Genomic DNA, 23,074 nt, shown 5'->3' with positions numbered 1-23,074 from the left:
TTTGCTTGCTTTTATTAATGTGTTTTGGCTTCGGAAACCTACAGGTAAATGAAGAATATGTCATAGAGCTGATTTGGCTATTGAGTGAATATTTTATGTTTCTTCAGGGCATAGGAGAAATTTTGTGTTGTTTGTGGGCAAATACCTGATTCCAGTCATCACTGTCCATCATGCCTTAATATCTAAACAGGTGGTGAATTTTTAGTGCTCAAACATGCAGGTATTGGGATTCATATGCGTGGTCTGGAATGGTCACCTTCTGTAAGCAATCATAATAATGATTTTACCTTCTACTACTTTTCTTCTCCCCTATTTTTTTTCTTGTTTCCTTTATAGCAAAGCTGAAATGAGAAGGTGGTATTTTCCTTGCAAATGTGCCTTGCTTTTTCATTTAACTGCTATTTTTGAATGCTGCCGAAACTGTAATTTGTTTCTCTTCTCCAGTTCTTCTAAGACTTGGAGCTCTCTTCAGAACGCAAATATTTTTGCTTCAGGAAAAGGAAAATAAAAAAAAAGATCTTAGATTACTTAAGACAGGCTACCAAAAAAAAAAAAAAAGCAAAGACCAACAACAGTCACACCCTTAAGGGGAGTTTGAGATGATGTCTTTCAATGAGCTCTTCCTCATCAGCAGTTCACTGAAAAATTTACGTTGCTGCTCCTTAGAAAATACTCTGAATTATTAATGAACTTTGAAACTTGATTTAAGACGCTTTTTTCTTTAGTCAAGAATGTCTTAAAGTTCTTGAAAAGCCAATTTGTAAGTTATTGCAAGGATTAAACAGAGTCATGTTGACATAAGTAGGCTTTTATGTTTATTAGTTTTTAGTGTAGACATAAAAAATGTGTATGTGCATGTCTCTCCGCATGTTTTATTTTAGTGCTGCAGAATGATGAGGCGAGAGATGTTGCAACACTAAGTTTTTTTGTTCAAAGTACAATCTGACCTGCTGCCAGCAGGCACTGAAAAGCTGTCATGCAAGGCCCAGGGTTTTATTGATGCATACCAGCCCTGAAACAGAGGTGATAACAAATACCTGCAGGGATCATGCCTTTAAAAATTTTTCAGCACAGCCCTATCACCAAAATCTTCAGGAGCAGTATATATTTACATATTACAGCTGAGAATTGCTGTTCAGTTTGGGGTAGATTCAGTCCCTACAAGCACCCACCATAACTCTTGATCCAGGACTGGAAGCTTGTTCTGAGGAAAAGCAGTATCTGCATTGGCACCTTCTGGGGAAGGTGTGGCTCAGGCTGTGTCCTGTAGGGCAGCTTCATACGTGCAGTGGTTTGCTGTGGCCTGACCGTTCTACCTGGCAGCACCACAAAAAAATGTTGATTGCTAAGTCGTGCTTGAATATGCAGTGAAAACCAACCTGGTTTATGTGTTTTCAAGGCCTTTCCCTCACTGTGGTCTCCAACAAGAAGGGATGAATTTCACTGTCAAATAACACAAACAAGTGTCAGAAGTCTTTTCTCCTCTTGGCTGCTACATTCCACGTACCTGATGAAAGCACAGTGGTTGTTACCTACCCCATAAAGCAGCAGTGGTCTGCAATGTTTCAGTGCTTTGTTCTGGTTTTACATTGCCCTTTAAGGTGAAGTATGTGTGCAGGTAATGCCATTGCTTTGGCACAGCCTGTCCCTCCTCCTGCCTGGCCTGGGTTTCTGTGCGTCATGCCATGTGCGCGCCGCAGGTGTGGGAGTCCCAGCCCTTCAGGCACAGCACTGGCGCTCTCCCTGCCCTGCCTCTTCTGACCTCTTGCATTGCTGGCTGAGGCTGGCCCTGGGAAAGCACCCAAGCCCTTCTTTTTTTGCTAAGTATGTTTCAGGTGGATACTTTTGAATGCTTTTTTTACTTCTGTATTAAAATGAGGCCTTTGTTCACATTTAGAAAAGAGTGAAGAATGGAGCTGTAGACTGGATGAGGAGACCATAAAACATAGTAAAATTCAGCTGCAAACTCAGCTTGTTTAGCTCTGTTCAATGTGAGACCTTTTTCCAAGAACCTATGGCATTTTTCACTGCCTTTGGGATACTTCTGCACATCCGGATTTGGCAGAAGCACTAACTAACTCCCGTAATTCTTAAAACCCCAAAGCTGTGGCACTCTGCTCCATTTCACCAGAGAACTGGAGATGAAGCCAAAGGTTCATTATAAAGCACAGCTGTAACATAATCTATAGGCAGCATGTTGAAGTGACGTGCCAGCTTGATGTGCCATGGTTTTAAATAACTTGCATTCATCTCCCCTGAGTACTAGATGAAAGTTTAGACCCTCACTGGGCAGAGCACACCACAGTTGGAGCACACTGTTCAACACGTAGGCTCTGGGGTGCCTGTGTCCGTTTTGGAGGATTTTCTCTATCACTTACTCTTCAGACTTGTGTTGTTTCAGTTTCTTTGTTGTTGTTGGTTTGTTGTTTTTTTTGTTTTTTAACCCAAATTTAAGTCACAACTCTTGAAGACAAAGCTCTCACTTCCTACATGATGTCTGTCTGTAGATAAATGGCTGAGAGCTATTTCATTCCTGTTCCTTACCACCCTACTGTCTTTAGTAGCACTAAATTAAGCTAAGGTGATTTTATTTTTACTTCCAGATGATACATACAGGGGAAACAGTATTTGACCAAGATTAGACTTTTTGGGCAACCATACTAAAATGTGTTAATTGAATTCAAATGTGTTAATTTAAAATTTGAAAATAGTATTTAGGAATATTTAATTATGCAGCACAAAACCACCTATCATTCCATCAGCCAAAAAAGTTCATATTAGTTGGAAAAATAAATATAAATATTTTTCATTGTGGGATAGCGTTGGTGACCTGTGTGACTGGTATTAGTTTCTTCATGCAATGTGTCCCAGAAACTTAGAGGAGCTTGCCTGGAATTGCCTTCCCAAGAGTGTATAGTTACGTGGTTTACAATGTCTCTCAAAATTCTTTTTCATTCTCGAGGTGTTTCCTCTGGCAGGACAAATTTTGGCTTTATGTTGGAGAGCTCCTCAGCACCATCTCCAATAACCTTGAGGCATGCTCTTGAGCACTGACCTAAGTCTGTATTGCCTCAATCCTGCCATTTCCCATGTACCACCCCTAGTCCCTGTGCTACTGCCGCTGCTTATCCATTCACATGCTGTGCTAAAAGAGCAGAGAAGTAGACTTTGTTTTCATTTTTGGTGAGTAATACCATCAGCTTTTCAATTAGTGTTAGGGATATGTGTATCCTAAAAATTTGATTTTCAGGAGAACTACCTGTAACTGCAGGGCATTGTGTTATTGAAATGTCATGTTTAATGATACAAATTGGAAGTTAGAGCACATTATTCTTGTTTTGTTTTGGTGAGGTTTGTGTAATCCTGCCCCAGGGGCATAAGTTTCCCCACCTGTGCTGGGAAATTACTGTCACTTGTTGCTTACTTGTGTTAGATTAGGTGATATAAAGGAAGATATTACACAGCATATTGCACATCTGAATAGTAATTCTTCACTTAACAAATATTTACTTCCTCCAATGCCTCTTGGTTTTCTGTATCTTCTTGTGCACCCTTTTAGATGAAGGGTCTGTGTCACCCTCTCTTCTCTGAGCTGTAACTAGCAGGCTTTGATGTCTTTGGATGTGACAAGTTATTTTGTTTTTCAGTGGATTGTACTTGATCGCTGTTGTTCCAACCTGCCTCTTCTGCTGTTGAGTTGCTACATTAGTCTTCTACTTCTCAGGATGATGAAAACCAGAATGCTCGTGTCTTCTTCTGCCAGAGGAGAAGGAATGACAACTATTTTTTGTTCATGAGCACTGTGGTTAGTGTTTAGGAAGTGCTTGTGATAGTAATAGAGAAGCAGGGAGGTCTGGTGTAACCTCAGGCAGGTTAATCACTGTACGCATTGACATTTGAATGCAACTAGGATTTTCATATGTCTGGTTGGTATTTCTTTTATTTTTTGTTTGCACTAGCCTGGAAGAAGGAAAGGAAGAAAGATCATGTTCTGCTTTAAGCTTTGTTTATTCAGAAAAGTTGTGTTGTTGGGTTTTTTTCCCCTCAATTTAACAGGAATGTGGAAGAAACTCTTCCCTGGTACACATCTTGTCTTGCTGTCATTTGAATTTTATATGCTTTCAATTCTCAAAGGCTTGAGCTTCCTCATTCCAGTTAAATAGAGCGGACTGAAGGAGTAAACTCGGTTTGCTTGGGCATCTCAAGGGCATGAAATGTAACTTCTTCAGCAGTTAACTTAGTGTTCTCTTCAATATGAGTCATTGCTACAAAATACAGAGCTGGAAGTGCTGGTCTCTTGCTTGGCACATCTAGTTTTTTTAGTTAATAAGAGAAGCACTTTAGAGGTAATTAAATACTTTGTGAAATTCATGTTACTGAGAAGCTTCTATAAATGAGGGATAGGTTCTCCAGGTGCTCTCAGGTGGCAAAATGCCAGGAGGCACTGACTGTGGCTTGGCTCTTGGCTTCTGGGAATGAACGAGGCCCTGTCCCCTTGAGAAAGATGCTTTACTAGGCATGCCAACCACATCTGGGAGATAGTGGGAAAAACACCTGGGATGGAGACCGTGAACTACCCGGGTGACTGGTCCTAAAGTGAGATTATTTTTGCGACTCTGACTCAAGGTGTAATTTGGCAGTAACTCTTGGTTGGGCTAACATATACTTGTTCCTTGCTGCATGAGTGACTTTGTATGCCAGCAGTAGTAGTGGAAGCTCACATGCATGTTCATACAGACAAGGGAGAGTAGGACTGACGCTGTTACTGCTGCTCATCCTAGTAAGAGTGCAGAAGTGCCCATATCCAACATCCTACACATCTGTTCACTGTGTTTGTGCATTTATTTGGAAACTTGCTAGATGCTGATTTTTCCCCTTCGCCTACCCACTAATCCTCATTTGGATACTACTCTTTCCCAGTCTTTAGGAGTATGTGCAGCAACGTGTTTTCAAATTGGTTAATATCAGATCTGTATGGATGTGTTGTCACTCAAGTATCTTGCTAATATCTGGCCCAAACTTTACATAACATCAGCTAGAGTTCGCTGCAGAAATCTGCAGTTTGGCATCGCGATCTCGTGGAGGGTCCCCAGGCTCATGCACTCTGTATTTCTGCAGTGACTTACTCTCTCAAATTCTTCTCTTGGAACAGAGGTTACCAGTTGCATGAGTTTTCTTGTGGTAAAGGACTGAACTCCAGGCTTAAACCATGAATGCTGTGTCAGTTCATGCTCTGAGTAATATACATGTTGTAAGGAGGAACTTCAGTGTCTTCATTTGACCTAAATGCCGCACCGGGTCACAGGTGTCCTTATGTAGATGGGAGAAGAGAAAAACATATAAAGCCACACTAACCTGGTCTCCTCCTAACCTCATTTATTAGTGGGAATGTTTCTGCGAAGATGTTTTACTTCCGAGGTTTCCCACTTTATTAATTTTCCAGCTTTGGTCATTCTTATTGTTCCCTTTCACTAGTATGGTTTGCTTTGTTCTTCATCTCTAAACTGAAAAAGCAGCACTAAACCTCTCCTGAGAGAGGCTATATTGTATCAAAAGTGGAATATTGGCCCTGTTAAACTTCTAGATAGTAACTTTATTTGTGTCTTATTCATTTTTGTTTAAGAAGAGGTTGTGCAAGATGATCATCTCCTCCTTCAGTTCTTGTGCCCATGTGGCTTTTGAGTTAGTGACTGGTAGCATATTGTACAATGATCAAAATACTATGGGGCCCAAAAAGCTATTGCATCCTTCTCCAGTTAGTGTTTGAATAGGTTTAAGGACAATCTTATTGGAAAGCTGGAGGGAAAAGAAAAAAATCGTCTCCAACTATTTTGCAGGCATTTCCTGTGCAGGATTCATTTCTAACCATAACCAATTGCAAGACTCCTACTGAAAGTGCTAGGAGTTTCCAGGCTAGCTTGAATTTCTTTATGTGAATGAAATAAAACAAAGTGAGAATTTATGCATATTAAGATAATTTCAGTATCAAATTCAAGTAAGGATAGGTCTTAATATTTTTTGTGGCCATGTTGGTGCTAATTCTTTCATTCAAAATTCTTATCACAATGTGCTCTTGTTATTATTTAAGATATGATAATGCTATATTCTCAGCATACCTAAACATATTTTGGTTGCTATAACTGTGCTAAGTTGCCATTTAGAAGACAGAGAAAACATCCCTGTGCTCCCTGGAAAATCAAACCCTTTAGTGGATTGCCATTATGGGCTGTAACTGAACACTAGTGAGAGGCATGAAATGCTTCCAGACCATTCAGTCTCTGGAAGAGCCACTCAGGGACATGTGCTGTAAATCTAGGACCTTCCTTTGGTAGGTTGCGTAATTTTAAGATATCTGATGCCTTCTAATAGGTGACTAGAGAGGAACGTATAAAGCTGTTAATTTCAAGACAAGCATGATGGATGGCTGTGTGAAGAGCTCAGATCCTTCTGTAGCTTCTGTATTTTTCCATTGAACCTCTTGGGCTTTTAGAAACTGGTTGAATAAAAATGATATGTTTATGAAGAGAAGGCTTTCCCCTAAAATTTGTTTGTTAAACAGGCAGTAAATATGCAAACAGTGCATTTTCAGATCAGGGTGATGTGAGTCTTTGATGTCACCAGTTCATATGACACCAGAATATTGCTCACCAAAGGTCACTGGCTGCATGTTAAGTCTCACTTTCTGCTTCCATGTGTGTTGTCATTCCTGCCTTCCACCTGCAGAAGCAGGCTTGGGGATGCCATTGCTGTTTGGTGATTGATAAAATGTGCCTTGAATGGTGATTTTGGGTGGGAAGCCATCAGATTGTTCTGTTTCTGGTGGCCAGCTCAATTCTGTGATGGCCTTCGCATAACACATCTTATCCTGCCTGATAATGTTTTGGGAAGGGGGGAACAGACAGGACTGTAATGTTTCTGCCTTTTGTTTCTAATGTTCTCATAATCTGAAGGTGGAGTGATTTTGGAAACTGTTTGCATGCCCTGTCTCACCTCAGTATATGGGGATCATTTTGCTTGGTTGGGTTCTTCCCCCCCCCCCCCCCCCAAGTTTTGCAGTCAAAAGTTGGTTTCTGTTGCCTTGAGGAACTATTTTGCAAACATCCAATGCACTGCTGCTCAGTGAAGTTTTATGTCCCACTGAAGTGAGTTATAGGCTGATGTGTCTTGTTAAATTGTATGTTTGAATGTTAGTCACAGCTGAGGGATGCCTTTTGCTGTGAGCTGTGGGGAAGGAGTTGGTGCTGTGGAGGCTGGCAGTGAAGGCTTGCTCTGCTGTCTCCCCCCCACCTTAGGCAATAGGTGCTGGCATCTCCTGCATGGAGCAACTCGTTTTGCCAGCAGTCCCAGTGGTAATCCTTCAAGCAGGAAGCAGAATGAAGGCAGAGTAGCCCTGCCAGGACAGTTCTCCGGCCCTGCTCTGCAAATTTCTTGGATGGATAGTCCCAGGCTTTCCGTACCATGTCTTGGATCAAGTTGAAGAAGTTTTGCATATTGTGTTTTGGTGTTTTGTTGTTTAACTTGTCCTTGTTTCCTAGCTTTGCTTGTAACCACCAATGCATATAGGATTTTTTTTCAGAATGCTAGAGCAGTCTTAGTTTTAGTCCCAAAATTTAAGACTGTAAATTTTTTAAATTTTTGTTTCCTTAGATGTGATGATATTCATTGTGAACTCTGCTTCCTTTGGGGATGATTTCTTTTTCTGTGTCTTAACTTTGAAATGTCCTGATTTTAGTTTTGGTAGTATACGGCTATGTGCCTACAAATATAGGGGGGGAAAAAAAAAGGGAAAGAGAAAATAAAATTCACCAGAGAGCTATTGTGGCTAACAGGCTTAATTACAGGATTCCTCTGCAAGTCCAGACTTTGAATGGCCGGACACATTCCACTAAATTGTCAAGCTGAGAGCAAGTGGTAGACTGTTGCAGGAAGTAAATTTGAAGGGTCGAGTTTTCTTGTGTTTTTCAGAGCTACTTGATAAGCAAGTTTATTAATTGTTTAGCTGTGTGTGTAGATTTTGGATCTCCAGATGTCCTAGTAAGAAAAAACATATTGCAGCATAACTTAGACTTTAGGTTACTATAATTAGTTGCAGTGCAGCTCTCAGCAGTGAAACTCAGAAGATGGTGAAAATTTATCAGCAAGTAATTTAGTTGAAGTTCATAGCTGCAACAAGTACCACAAGCATTTTCCTCTCTGGAACTATAGTGAGGAAGTTTTGCTTGGGTTTATGTTTAGTCGTACATGTCTGCAATGCACTTGGTAATTGAATGGTAAGGAAAATCTACTTAAAATGAGGGTCTTTATTTTGTGGTCAGGGTATCTGTCCTGAATAGCTTTCTGTTCACTCTGGAAAACTCCTTTTTGTTGTACACTGCCTAAAAAAAAAGCTGATGCCTTTTTTATTTATATAGAGGTGTGTAAAAATACATATTTCTATGCAAGTATTTACTTAAAGAATATGTGTCTATATCACCATCTACAGTACCATATCCAGTGTTTTACATATATACATAAATAAATGTATATGTAACCCCCCCACACCTGGAACTGTGTAAACAAATAATATGAAAGTGATGTTTAAAGTCAAGCAAACTTAAACAGTGTATTGTGTGAGTTTACATAGAACTGTAATTTCAAAATGGAAAATTAAGTTTGATGTTGTTATATGTTCTCATGAGCTTTATTAGCTTGTGATAAAGATTTTTGTCTTAGCTAAAAACAGCTGTATGAATCTACTAAACAACGTGTAACTGCTTTAAAATGTGTTTCTTGTTTTCTGAGGGCTTTTTATTGGACTTTTTTTTTTTCTGCAATGTTTCATACTTTGGAGTTTTAGCCAATATATGACTGGCTGAAAATAAATGACTGCTGTAATATTCCCTTGACTTATAAAAGGCAAGGTATCCACTGGTATTTACTCATGTCTCCTGTTTCTGTTTTATTTCTTTGTGCTAGGAATTTGCATTTGACTAATCCTGAGGGGTAGTCTCTCCACTGCATTAAAGACACACATATAGGACTGTGCTTTCATGAAGGTCTTGGTACCATCAGCATATTAGCCATGACCAGTTTGTTACTTTCCATGCACTTCAGAGCATGCTGATTTATCTGAATTGATTTGTCATCTTTCACGTGTCTAAGAATGCCTTTTAATTCCATGTTACTAAAGGGTCATGACGTAAGCTTTAGTGCCTTTACACTTAAAATATGAAGCCTCTATTGATGTAGCATGGAGAAGTTTCTGCACCTTGATGCATTTCTTCTGCATTTCCTCCTTGAGTGCTGAGCTGCATGCTCAAAGGAGCATGGCAAAAGTGTAACTCCATCTCTAGCCTTTTCAGCTGCTGGTTATAATGCTAACAGAAGTGGCTCTTTTCTTCTTCTTCTTTTTTTTTTTTTTTTTTTAATATGTGACTCTTAAATGTGTCAAAATGTTCTGTGGGGAGTGGATGTGGTGGCTCTTATTGCTGCACTTTGGTTTCACCTCAAAAATGGACTTCTACAGTTTTTGCAGAGTGACAGTTTGAGATGGCATTCAGTTGAGTTGTGCTCCCTGGACACTGGTTTGTGCCAATAAGCAATTCTTGCAGTCTGAACTTGCCTCCATTTTCTCTTTACTTATATGGTGCAGCTTGTCATTTTCTCAAATCTTTGAAGCAAGCAGGTTGTTTTCTGCTTGTTTTTGCATGCCTGGTTTCTGGAGAGGGGAAGTGAGACAATGGCTGATGTATCACGAAGGATTCAATTTGCAGTAGCATTTTCTTGCCACTGGCTGTTATTTTTTTTGTCAGATCAGTTTTTGGTTCATGCTCCCCACTTAATTCTCTGCTTCACTTTCATGTGTAGATTGCTTCATTTGTTGCATTTCCTTCTCACTGCTGCTATGTACCAGGCTCTTTGTCCTGTGAGAGGTACTGAAAGGCAAAAACATCAGATTATCTTTAAATTACACAGTATAATGTATTATGCTATTTGTATTTCTAAATTGCTTGTTCTAGCAAGCGTGGGTAGATTGCATTTGATACAGAAAAGGTGCATCCCATTAAGAGGGACTAAATCATAGACCATGAAAACCTTATGAAAACAAGATGACACATTGGGCTACTAAGATTACTAAGGAGATGGATGTTCAGTTGGTTGAACTAATTTTATCATCTCTAAAGGAATAAAAATAACCCTGTTTGGGAAGGCAGGAAGCACACCATTTTATTTGCTGCAGATGTATGTATGGCCTTTACAGTTTGGAAATTAATTTCTTTGGAAGTAGCAGAGCTCAGTCCCTTTTGCCACTTCACACTTCGGCTCCATTAGAGAAAACTAACTCTGCTTTGCTTTGGGTTTGTTTGGGAAACCCCAGCAATAGAACTGACTAAGTAACTTTTCAAAGAGTTTATTCCAAATCAGACAGGCACGTTAAAGTTCTGCTCTGATGCAAATAGCGTGGCTCATAAGGTGATGCCTCTTCAGCAGTCCCAAGTAGTCAATGTGCCTCAGTTGTGGAGTTAATTTGTGTTGGCCATGCAAAAAACCCTCTCAAAAACCCCCAAAACCAACCCCACTACTGGAGGCAGCTCCTAAAAGCTAAAGCAGACATACAAAGTTTGTGTTGTGTTTCTAGCCACATTTTCATTCAATTTTCTCTTTCTGTCTCTCCGAGAAAATTAAGTAGGCAGTAATTTTTACTCACTGGCATATAGTCTCCCAGGGAGAAACCTGGATTAGTTCTGTAAGCTCTCTGAACAGAAGAATAATCGTCGGAGAGAAGACAGCCAGTTAAAATAAATAGGGCTCTTAAGGCATGCTGGCACCATGAGAACATGGCTGAGCTCCTTGAGAGAACGCTTAGTAAAAGCTTCTAAATTAAGATCTTAAATATCTTCAGACATTCTGGCACTTGACTGTAAATTGTTTTCCATCACTCAAGGGTTTGAAAAGCATATATTTTTTTGGATTTGCCCATGTTCTTCTTGCAAATATGATTTTAGCCATGATGTCTGAATTACTTTGCCTTAGTCCTTTTGACAACTTGTTTTTTGGCATTGTGACACTATTTCATCTCCAAGTCAGAATGTTAGTTGTATCTTGTTCTTCAAGAAGTATTACCCATCTCATCTTCGTTGCAATCTTTTCATCTCTTTGTTCTCCTGAATGCTTCCAGTGGCTTGGAAAAGCAAGACCAGATGCTTAGTCTTATTAGATGCCAATAGAGCTACACTTGAACAGAATAGTTTCTTTATTCCTCATTGATGTGAGTGTGAATTTTAATAATCCTTTGAATTCCAGTGGGGTATTTCCACATTTTTTGTATGTTAGTGCCTGGATAAAATGTTTAAGCTACATGTAAAATAGTTGAAATTTATCAGAATTTATTGCTGTATATGTAGTTAGCTACTTCCTTTTCAAGGAAGCAAGTTCAAAAGCAGGGATTGTACTTCCTAATAACTGTTACTGGGCTTGCAGTAATCACGAGGTAGTGGTGTTCTGTCAAAAATTAAAGCTGAAGGCACCTTTTGTGAAATTGTTTCTGCTACCTTACATCCTGCAGCATTTGGACTGTTGTAAGGGAAAGGGAGAGAGGTAGCAAAGGTTAAACCTGCTCATGGAAGAGCAGAGTTGCAGGAAAACCATGATCCAATCAAGCCATGACAAGTGAGAGATGGCACCACTTAATAACCCTTCTGGCATCAGCATGTGGAAACTGTTCCTGCTTATTAACAACCTGTTCTGGGGCAAGCAAGGGAAGCTGAGGGCTGCTGCTGGCATTAATGTTGATTTGTTAAGCTTTAGTTGATTGAAAAATAAAAGAGCACATATTCAAAAGGCCTGTACATTGTGATGTTACCCTGTTTTGTAAACCTAATTTACATTTTTTGGATCCTTTTCTGCATCAACCCAATTGTGTGTAAGAGTAACTTATGCTATGTGGTGCCTCTTCTGTGTTAAGTAGTTAATGTCCTCTTGTGCTCCTTCACAAGTGTGTAGCTCCATGTTTAGTGCATGCAAGGATGGATAGAGTGAGTGATGTGTATGCAGCACATCATTTAAAGTGCAAAACCAAGTTAGGTTGGTTTTGTTTTTCATTTTTTTGTTGGTTCGTTGGTTTGGGGTTTCTTTTTTTTTTTTTTTTTTTTTTGTGGAGGGGGAGGCATTAGATAAATATTAAATATTAAGAGAAAAATTTTAAGGACAAAAGAAAGTGAGCTGAAACCATTTGTTTTTTTCCTGAAATGTGAACCCACAGGTGTGCTCAGCCATGTTTGCATAGAGGGAAAGCTCAAACTTTGTGCTGTTTTTTGTTTGGAACAGTAGGGATACGGAACTCAGTGACATTAAAATACACGTTGTTGTCAGGGTTACTGTTGTCAGAACTGAGAATGAAATGTGAGAGATGTTTTTATAGTTCTTTGCTGGCAAAATGAATGAATGCCTGTGGGCACTCCCCATTTTCCCATGGGCTATGATGAGTACAAAGGCTGTTTCGGGTCTGCTTCAACTAAGCCACTGCTGCATCATAGTGAGGGAGCTGCTGCATATGGAGGGAAAGGGATGAAGCAAAGCTGGACAACCTAGGAGGACAGGTCAGGAGGCAAGGGAAGTGCTATTGCCAGGCTCTCTTGCCAGGACTGGGGTAGTACTTGCTGTTGGGGTCCACAGCCAGACCAAGAAGTATAGTTGGTACTTTGCCTTACACTTTTTTTTCCTTAGACGTTATCTTTAAAGATTATTGTTGTGCTGTGCATGCCTTAGATTACAGCTTTATAAATCAGTCTGAAAATAACTTTCAAGTTATGGGGAGAAAAAGGAGGGAAATGAATGAACGTAGCAAGTGGGAATTCAGACACATGGAGTGAGGCGAGGGCAGGGTTTCCTGGTGATGATACATAGCAAAGTACTCTGGTAATCAAACAGGTTTTTTGACCTAAGCTAACTTTGATCGTTGCTTTGTTTGGGGAAAAGCTTTAGCTTATTTGCAGGACTGCCTCATAACCTCTTTTTATAGCCGGTTGTGTCAGTGCTTTCCACAGCAAACCCGTCATTAGGGTTCTTATAACTCAGCTATATAAATTTGATCTGGACTTTAAAACTGGTACGTATGTTCTTGATTTGGAAGTGAGTATCAAGGCTGGCTGGCTAATCTGTTGGCTATGCAAATAATATTGCTGTTGTAAAGGCTGTGAGGAACATGATACAGCTCTCAGTTTCCATTGAGTGCAGAGGAAGCTTATTTGCCACAAAGAGCAGGTGCTCTTATGCCTTTTTTTTTTTTTTTCCCCTCCCATGCAATAATTGTAAGCTGGACCCTAAGTGTCCCAAACCTGTCAGGAGTCTGGAGTGTAAGTTGGGTTTTTGCTTCCTTCCTATCATGGAAGCAGGTGAGGAAGGGCTTTGGTGAGCCGTCCTGTAAGGTAGATCATGCTGGAGCACAGTGTTACCCTATATGTGCTTGTGGTGTTCAGCTGTTGGCCCTGAGTGTTCCATGCTGCTGCCTCTGCAGGTTGTGAGGTGCTGGGGTAACCCCTCAGTAGTCAGGTCAGGCATGTGCAATTTGTGTGATGCAGTTGGTACAGGTACAGAGCATAAGGGTGTCCCCTCTTTTATTTTGGAGCAAGCCTGTGTTCTTCTCTTGCAACAATTCACCAAAGGGGTGCTTTTTAGTGTACTTTGAGCTCTACATATGTTTGAGAGGATGCTGTTAAAATACTGGTTATTGGTGCCAGGTGGTACTTTGGTCAGGTGAAATGAGGCTAGGGATAAGCAAGATAGTAAGAGGTAATGAGTGTAAATATCAGTAAAAAGTATATAGTAACAAGGAGATAAAGTGGTTTGAATGTCCGTGAAAAGACAGTGTGTTATTTGATAAAAAAAACTTTTCCCCTTTGCTTATTTTGCGATTCTGCAAAGTTCTTTTGTAATATTCTTTCTCTAAATGAGTATGTCGTGGTTTGGCTTTTTACTTATTTAAAATACTTTATTATTGGGAGGAATGTAGACTGAAGGAGAAGCAGGAACAGTAGTGATACAAAGATCATTGTCTGGTTGCCTTCTGCTTTGATTATTCATGACTTTAAACTGAATTGCTATAGCCAACTGCTTATCAAATGTTCAAGGGGTAAAAATGAACCTGGAGGGATGTCAGCTAGCCTAGGGAGTTGTAAATCAGGCTCAATGAGTTACATTCTGAGAGAAAGTTGCAGATGACATTGAAGGATGTTTGTGCAATGGGGGGAACATTATTTTCTGTCAGACTACAAAATAGTTTCTTTGGGAAAGTGGTTGTGATACACTATCACACAAGCTGGTTGCAGCTAGGATTGATTCAAGGCAGACAGTTTGGAAAAGATAAAAGGCAGCTTCCATCTCTAGTCAAATAGACCTTTGTCCTATGAGGAACTGCAATTTAAGTAATTCATTACTGCATAAAAGCAAAATAATGACGGCTCAAAGAAGAGTTGCTTGTCAAGTTTTCTTCTTAGTCATGTGAGAGAAAAATAGATGGTTATATGTTAATTAGAAATTAATTAGGCTGCAAATTACATTGATTCAGAGATAGATGCACATGAGTGTGCATACATGCAATTTTCGTGGAAAGGCTCTTTCAAAATGTCTCATTAAAGCTTAAAAGTAGAAAAGTTGTTGGTTATTGCAAAGCAAAATAGTGGGCTGGCTAAAATTTAGCTCAATAAAACAGTTGCATTCCAGGGTGTTTTGAGCTGTTTGCTTTTCAAACTCTTAGTTTTTGAACTACGCTGATTTTTTTACACCTTGCTTTTGGAAGCTCATCCTGGATCAAGGACTGCTTTACTTTTGTTCTGTCTCCATTTTGGAATGTGCTTCTGGACAATATTTGCAGTTTTGAAATTCTGATGTTTAAAACCACAAGGACAACATATTTTTTGGGTTTGTTTGTTTTGTATGTGTGGTTTTTTTTTTTTGTTTGGCCAAACAAAATTGAAATCTAATATTAGATGGGTTATTTTACTTATGTTTGTTAGAAAGCATTGTGGGAATCTGCGGATGGCATAGGCTGGCTTTTGGTTTTCAGCCGTGAAGCTGATTGCTGCTGAGGGCTGTGGGAGTGATTGGTCTCAGCAGGTGCCTGATCACAAAAACGTTTCTCCTGCTTGCCTCCCGTCTGTCTCCAAATGAACTTCCCAGAGATACAGAGACATGGAATTAAGTAGGAGGAAACATTCCTGGTTTGGCAATTTTTTAGCTTTAAAGTCTGTGGTGTAACATCAAGAAAAAAAGTCTCCTTTATTTTGTAGCCATAATTCACACTTGATTTTAAAAACTTGCGTCATATTGTAAATACAGAATTAAAACAGATCCATTAAGGATTTATAGAATATTTGTGGTGCTTAGAGGTTAGTTGGATTCTCAGGTAGCCTGTTTTACAATTTTAATGTTGTACTCTTCGACGCGTACATCCTGTTATATTGATTCCATGTGGTGACACAGGCACATTTAATAAAGGTATGTTTTAAGGATATGCCTTTTTTTCCAGGTAATACTGTACTTTTATGGGGGACTGATGCAGGATAATGTTACTAAGATATGGTTAAATACGCAGCTTAAGAACAAAATCATTTGTACAGGACAAAAAAAAAAGGTGTACAACAGTAATACTGTGATAAATATGTAGGTGATAATATATAAGAAAACTTGAAATGGTGTTTATAAATCTTCTGAATCTGTTGGGTTTTTTCAAAATCTAGGTGAAAAAAAATAAATTGAGTTAGTTTCCATTGTGACAAGGAATGTGTAGAATCTTTCTTTTGTTTTTGTTTCAAATATGTATGTGGTTTTGGTGCAAATATGTACACAGTTTTGCATATGTAATCTCCAGTAGGTATATTAATTTATTGTTTGTAATGGCAATGCACAGTTGTAGCATCTAGGAAGTGCCCGAACTGAGTCTCCCAGGGTCTACAGTCTGGAAAAGATCCTTAATTATTTCAAATGTTCTGATTTCTCCAGCTGTGTTCAGTGTAGATGTTTGTTTATTTTTATATACTTGTTCTTGTGATAATATTCCTGCCCCTGTAGCTTCAGTCCCACTTCATTATAGGTGTCAAGGATGCTGGCCAGTACTTTCAGAGAAGACTCATGCCCTAGTTGAGATTTCCTAGAAGTATCAACCTCACCTCTCTTGGTTAGTCAGGTCTCTTATTCAGAATCAGTAGGTGTTACTTAGAAGTCTTATCCACTGTGCCTAGATAAGGAGATTACTGCTCTGGCATTCCTCTGCGTGTGCAGTTCTTCACACTCTTGCCCAGTAATTTGTCCAGATATGTCTCTGACAGCCTCATCTGCGAAGCATATTCAATTCCCTGTGCGTATGACAGGACTCATGGACATAGCCAAGGACTCATCACGCTTCTCAGGATCTCTCTGCTCTTTTCCTCATCTCCAAGGTGCAATTTCCAGCTGTATTTTTAAGGCATTTTCATCCTGGGGTTTTGCTGAAATGATTTTATATCTGTTTCCCATGTGTGCTTGCAAAGAGTTTCATTTCCTGTAGGCAACAGATTAGGAATGACTTCTTGAGAGTCAGATGGTTAGTTGTGGGTTGTCATGTGTTGGCTACTAGAATCAAACAAAAATGTTTGGCTTTTCTTTTAAATTAATAAATTTGTTTTAATTTACACTTCTGTGGATGATAAGGCATCCCACCCCACCATGAAAATAGTTACCCTGATGCCTGCTTTTGAAGTCTTACTTCTGAGTTGTGTGTAGGTTGTTTTATTTTCTTTTTTCGTCACAAATTACAACATGTCAGCATCGTGTGCATTTGAGCATGTTCTGAGAGCTAAATTTTATTCAGCTGGGGAGCCGAATCACAAAGCACAGCGATCCATTTGACCTTTAGTTTTTAGTGCCCTTACGTTCCTTTCCCTTTTCCAGACCTTGCTGGCAAATGTCAGCATGCTATAACATATCATTTTAGGGATCTGTTTATGGCAGGTTCCACCCCTCACCCAAAGGTTTGAGGAGCTTTCCTATAAATAGCTATGTTGGTCATAGCTTTCTATATGCTTGTGGGGTTCCCTGATCAGTGTTTTATAGTAACCAGCTCTCTTAGCTCAGAATTTGGTTGTGAACACCAAATTTTGAAAGAATTTTGGCTTGGTTGAAGTCTTTTGTAAAAGGATGCACTATGAAACTTGTAATTCTTATGAATTTAGCAGGTAAAAAAGGTTTTCTGAAGTCAGAGCATCTCCTTTTTCCTTTGTCTTTTATGTTTCTTCCTTGTATGGGACTTGCTCTGCTAACTTTTCTTTGTTTGCACCCTCTGTTTTCAACCCTGGATATAATTGCTATGTTGACTTGTAATACTGAGGGACTGGCTGCTGTTTTGAATCTGAAGATATGACAAGTCTTCCTGCATCTCAGGCCTCTCCTTTCACCAGGCTAACACCAAATGGAAGGATTTTTCTGATGTTGTTTAGAGTTTTGTCTATTGTTTTTAGCTGCTAGAGATTGCTACTGCAATCACCAAGTATGGAACTGAGGTTGAAAAATGGTAGCTGTGATCCACTGAATGTGAAATTTCTTGGGTTTAGTCTATATGTTGTCAAATGGTAACATTTTTGGAGTTTTGCGTTTGCATTTGTCTTGCACCATTACACAATACTTTTTTCTCAGTTAAGGTATTTGTCTGCAGATGCCATCCAGTACAGATGTCACAGCTGTTGTGTATCACAGTCTCCTGGATTTCAGGAAAGGCTTAACCAAATTAGGTAGGCTGATGGGACACTTTCCACAGGTTTACCTGGTCAAGCAACCATTCATGCACAAATGCAAAGACTGAGCCCCTAGTGTTTCATGCATTATTACGTCTTTGCCATAGACAATTTTCAAGACTTGACCTCATTTCTTCTTGATGCGATTGATGTGGAGACTGGTGACTGCACTTTGTAAAGGAACGACAAGGAACCAAAACTTCTTAGTCCCTACTGAATGACCTAAAACAGGGACAGTGAAAAACAGCAGAAAGGAAAGCCTTCCTTCTGCTTACCTTGGAGATTACAGAATCATAGAATTGTTGGAAAAGACCTCTAAGGGCCACCAAATCCCACCATCAACCTAGCACCACCACCACCAGGTTCACCACTAAACAATATCCTCAGGTGCCATATCCACACATTTTTTGAATGCTTCTGGGGAACTTCTCTGGACAGCCTCTTCCAATAGTTGACTATGCTTTCCATGAAGAAATTTTTCCTAACATCCAAACTATACCTCCCCTGGTTCAACTCTTGACCTGTCCTTTGTTACCTGGGTGGAGGGACTTGATTCCCACCTCACTACAACCTCCTTTCAGATAGTTATAGAGTGATAATGTCTCCCCTCAGCCTTCTTTTCTCAAGGCTAAACAACCTCAGTTCTCAAGTCATGTGCTATAGCACAGTTGGGGCCCACGGTGAATTTCACTTTTGGAAATGAAGTAGCTCTGCTGTTTGCAGGACTTCCCTAGAAACACTGGTTTCTTCAAGGAACTTGAAGAAATTCTTCGTGCTTGCAGGCAAATGACTGAGTTGTGTGGTTTTGTATGTACAGCACCAGCAGCTACAGCATCTCTACTGCAAGATAGGAAATACATCTGGAAAAAAGAGGGAATTTGCACCATCCAGGACTGCTCTTTTCAGCCAGTTATAAAATGATTAGGAGGGTGAAGACAGGGTTACAAATCAGTGCATAGCTCTTACCATGTGTCGCTTTATTTCTGTTTCTGTTCTTGGGAATGAAGGTAGTCGAAATCAGTGGCATCATATGAAAATATTAATTCATTGTTCAGTTGGAGACAATAATATGAACTTTACAAAGGTTTCTGTTGCAAGACTTTCATTCAAGTGGACCAAAGGCAGTTTAGCTGAACTTTGACAATGATATCGATCAAAGAGTCAGACTGCTCAAGAGGCCTTTCTTATTCTGCTCTGAATATACTGCAGGTCACTGGGGGCTGTAAACCTGCCGAGAGAAAGGCAAAATGGTATCCTGTAACTGGTCAGTCTGTAATGTTGAACTTTTGACTTTCTAGTAGTTGCAGCTGGGAAAAAGTTATCTTCACTGTTAATGGAGTCTTCCACACACATGACCAGTTATAGATAAAATAATTAACAAACTTCGAAAAGATACTTAAGTGGAAAATCTAGAATAGAAAAGGCTGGTTTACAACCTTTCTCTCTCCTCTTGTGAGAAAAATTTCATATATGAAGAGAAAAGCGACTGGAACTTGGCATGCAGGAGACTGTGAGTTCCTGTCCCTGCTTGTGTCTCTTGGTGAATGTCCATAGCTTCTAGCCAGTAAAGTGGAGTTTGATTCTGAAAAACAGGCAATACTATGCAGTACTTTTCCTGTCATTGAAGTGAAGTAAGAATGAGTACCTTTAAATATTGCAGCAATTTTCACAGGGATATGTTCACAGGACTCACAAAGGAGAAAAGATTTTTTTTTTCTTTCTGTGAAACAGCACTGTGAATAAGATATTGTGATTTTGTGTTCAATATAAACATAAACCATCCAAGTTTCTCATTTACCATTCTTGTGATGTTTCAGCTTAATGATGGAGGCAAAGCAGCCCGAGCACATGTGGGGATAGGTGATGTGGTTCTCACCATTGATGGGATAAGCACAGATGGGATGACTCATCTAGAAGCACAAAACAAGATCAAGGCATGTACAGGCAATTTGAACATGACTCTGCAGAGGTAAGATACCTTTATTTAAAGAGAATTGATCATCATCGTAACTGTTGTTTGGAGGATAAAAACATGTAAGTGGTTTGCCAAAGTACATGGAATTAAGTGGAAATGATTGAAAGATGTGCTGCCATAGCCTGAAATCTGTCTTGATTTATAGTGTTTTAGAAAAGTTATTAGATGTTAATTATGTGAGTTGACAAAGACCTTTTCCAACCTTATGTCATCTACTCTAGTTCCTTTTGAGCTTCAGTTTTGTTTAATTCACTTGTTTAAGCAAAACGAGGTCTTATTCAGGCTTTTTTTAACCTGTCCCAGCTGACTAGGGGCATTTCTTTTTCGGATCAAGTCCAACAGCATCATTGTTATTGGCAAACAAAATGATGGATTTAAACAGTTAAACCCTGAGTTAAATGGATGAAAATACCGCAGCTCAGAGTCTCTGAGGTACCTTTCCTGAAGTGATACTACCATTTCACAAAGTATCAGCCTCCCTTTGCTAGTTGAAGCATCTACTATAGAGGTAACATCTTGGTCAAGTCTTATTCCTGAAACGTAGAGTTTATTCAATCCCAGCATACCTGTGTTAGCCTGGGACTATGTTTCGGTAGGTGTTGGAAGAAGGGAGCAGGATGCTCACATACGGGTTATTGAACCTGGAGCAGGAAGAGCAGCAGCACAAGCAAGAAATTCCTTCAAGCTCTCAGAAGTCTCCGAGGGCTAAATATTATCTTTTGTTAGAAGACTGCTATTTTGATTTAATGATGTGAGTGAACATCTTGGAGGAGGATTGGCCTCTGAATCCATCACATAGGGAGAAACATCTTTTCTTGTTTTCAAAGAAAACAACAGCAGCTATACCCCATGATTGCTGTTCGTGCCTCCCTTCAGCAGTGCAGAGTTCCTTGATGGGTGTTGGTTGAGGTCCCTAACATATCTTTTCACCAGTTACTTTTGTCTTTTGTGGCAAATTATCCTGCCCTTAATGAAAGGACTGTGTGTCTCTGAGAGTTCATTGGTGTTGAAGACCTGATGTGGTTGTAGATGTGACAAACATCCATCCCTCCAGGGTGGGGGGGCCTGTTCCCAGCTCTAAGTGACATGTATTTGAATGGTTATATGAGTGCTTTCTTCTGTAAGAGTCTACAGTTCATCCCTGCTCCTTGTTCCTTGCTTTTCTTGTTGTCCTGTCCTTTGGTCCTTAGCTACCCTTAATAAGGGATTCCCTTTTCTCAGTCTCTGAGGAAAGGAGTATCTTGTGGTGTGGTTCGTGCCTAGGGCATCTTCTGGAGCGAAACTTGTAAAGGTGGCATTAAAAGTTTCTTGATGAAAGAGAGGTATTATACCAGCTCATATACCAGAATTATGTGTTGTATCTAGTATGTCATTTGCTTTTCTGACTCCCAATGAGACAGGCAGGTTGTTTAAAAATGCACTTCCCAGGAGCCCACTGAGTCACTCCAGAAGCAGCTGGGAGTGAAGGGGGCCAGGGGGTGGCCCCCTTTCTCCTGTCACCATAATTGGATGGGCAGGGTTAATATCAGATATAGGAAAGTTATAGCAGGTGTGTCTCGGTCAGGCAATGACTTGTCTGAGGCTGCTTCTGGTTGGGTACAGAGATGAGTGGTTTGAAAATCGAATTAATCATGGGTTAGCCCGGTCCCCTTCTGTTCTCACCCTTCCTACCTAGTCTAGCATCTGACTCACCGCTGTTGGCTACCTGACAGCTGAAGACTAAGTCAGGATCAAACTAACAGAGATCAAAGGAATAGCCTTGGTCCCAGCATCTGGGGGTGGGATAGATGTCCTGTCTTGTGGCTCTGCTGGTTTGCAGTCTCATGGTCTCAGCTGTTTTGAATTCTGCCTGGATCCCAAGAAACCAAAGCTGTAGACAGTGCTGCCCTGACTCCTCTGCCTGTGAAAACTTCCTTGCTCTGCTGTTTAACAGATTTGCTTTGGTTGCTTATTTGATCTTTATAGCTTGGAAGAAAATGCTTCTTGGAGTCAGACTGGCTCTTGCTAACTTGAGATGCTGGCTGCCCATGGGAAGGACAACTTAAGAGTATAAAGTGTGGCAAGATAAACCATTTTAATATTGAGGTTTCTCCATACTTAAATTCTTCTGTTCCTGCCTCTTTTCCCAAATCAAAACAGAACTAAATAAAATATTTTAGGCTGTTATTGTTCACATGCAAGACTAAAGAGATGCTGTCAATGTGAAACAAAATTGGCCTTCAAAATATGGGCTGGTGCCACGGTATAGGGAAATCTAAGACATCTCTTATTATTACTGCTTTTAATTGTCTTTAGTTTTTACACTTCTGAGATTTTATCTACTTTCATATAGTCTACTGGTAGTTCGAACTACAATACAAGAAAGTTGAAAGACTACATAAATTCTTAGATACTTAGTTTGCTGTTGCTTTAGAAGAACACAATGATGAGATGGTTAGTGGTGTTACTTTGAGGTCCAAGAAAAACGGAAGAGCATTATGGCTTGAGGTAATGGCTTTTGCACTGTGAGCATGTCCATGTGGTATTTATCAAAGGTGTGAAAGAACTCGGTTTGAGCAAGTTAGTTGTGGGAACCATAAGTTCAATTTGGTACATTTTTGTGGTAGAACCAAGTGACTTTTATTCACAATAAATTGTAAGAAGTGCTGTGCACTGATCTGTGGATACCTGCTTTACTCTTGATCAGTTATGATTTGACACAGATCGATGTAGAATATGTGGAAATTAATATAGTGGTGCAGACTTAAGTGTAATGTGAAGATAATCACAATATTGGGAAAAATTGCTGGGTATGCCACCAGCCTCATGGCATGTCAGAGATGGGGCTGGCTGTGCTGTGTGCTAGAGAGGGATTAACCAAAATAATCAGTACTTATTTGAAAAAGAACTGTGTCTTCCTGCTCTGGCTTTTTAGGGGCTTTTTTTATGTGTTAATAGGGATCAAAATGGTAGTTGGTAGAAAAGCAGTGATACACCCTAGGGATTTTTAGGCCAGTGAACCGGAGTGAGTCCCATCTGAGGTTGATGTACTCCAGCATCCCAGTGTGCTCTGTGGCCAGGGCATGACAACACCTTACCTTTTAAAAGCTACGAAGGAAACTTCTTGAGTCTTCATGGCAAAGGTGAGAGAGGATATTCTTTATGATCAGATTCCTTATTATAGATATTTTAACTTGATAGTTAATCTATTCAGGTTTTCACTTGGCTTCCTCTATTCTAAATGTGCAAAGCGGAAAAAATACAATTAAGACAAACAAAACAAGAGGCAAGAAGTAGCTTGCCTGGGAGATTGGAAGGGATATTTAAAGCAGTATCTTCAATAACTTTGCTTACAGGTTTAAAGTAGTATATTTAT

The 23,074-nt window shown here is 39.8% G+C and overlaps 1 protein-coding gene across 9 annotated transcripts in view; it reads left to right on the top strand.

The window, feature by feature from the left end:
- Nucleotides 1–23,074, top strand: part of PDLIM5 (PDZ and LIM domain 5) — a 124,013-nt gene that overhangs the window by 20,695 nt on the left and 80,244 nt on the right. For all 9 annotated transcript variants that reach the window (XM_032685395.1, XM_032685394.1, XM_032685399.1 and 6 more), the window contains exon 3: nucleotides 19,562–19,713. In XM_032685395.1, the coding sequence (XP_032541286.1) occupies nucleotides 19,562–19,713 (152 nt within the window). The remainder of the gene's footprint in view (nucleotides 1–19,561; nucleotides 19,714–23,074) is intronic.

Source organism: Chiroxiphia lanceolata, chromosome 4 (genome assembly GCF_009829145.1).
Source record: "Chiroxiphia lanceolata isolate bChiLan1 chromosome 4, bChiLan1.pri, whole genome shotgun sequence".
Lineage (NCBI taxonomy): Eukaryota > Metazoa > Chordata > Aves > Passeriformes > Pipridae > Chiroxiphia > Chiroxiphia lanceolata.
This window is presented reverse-complemented; position numbering and strand designations above follow the sequence as displayed.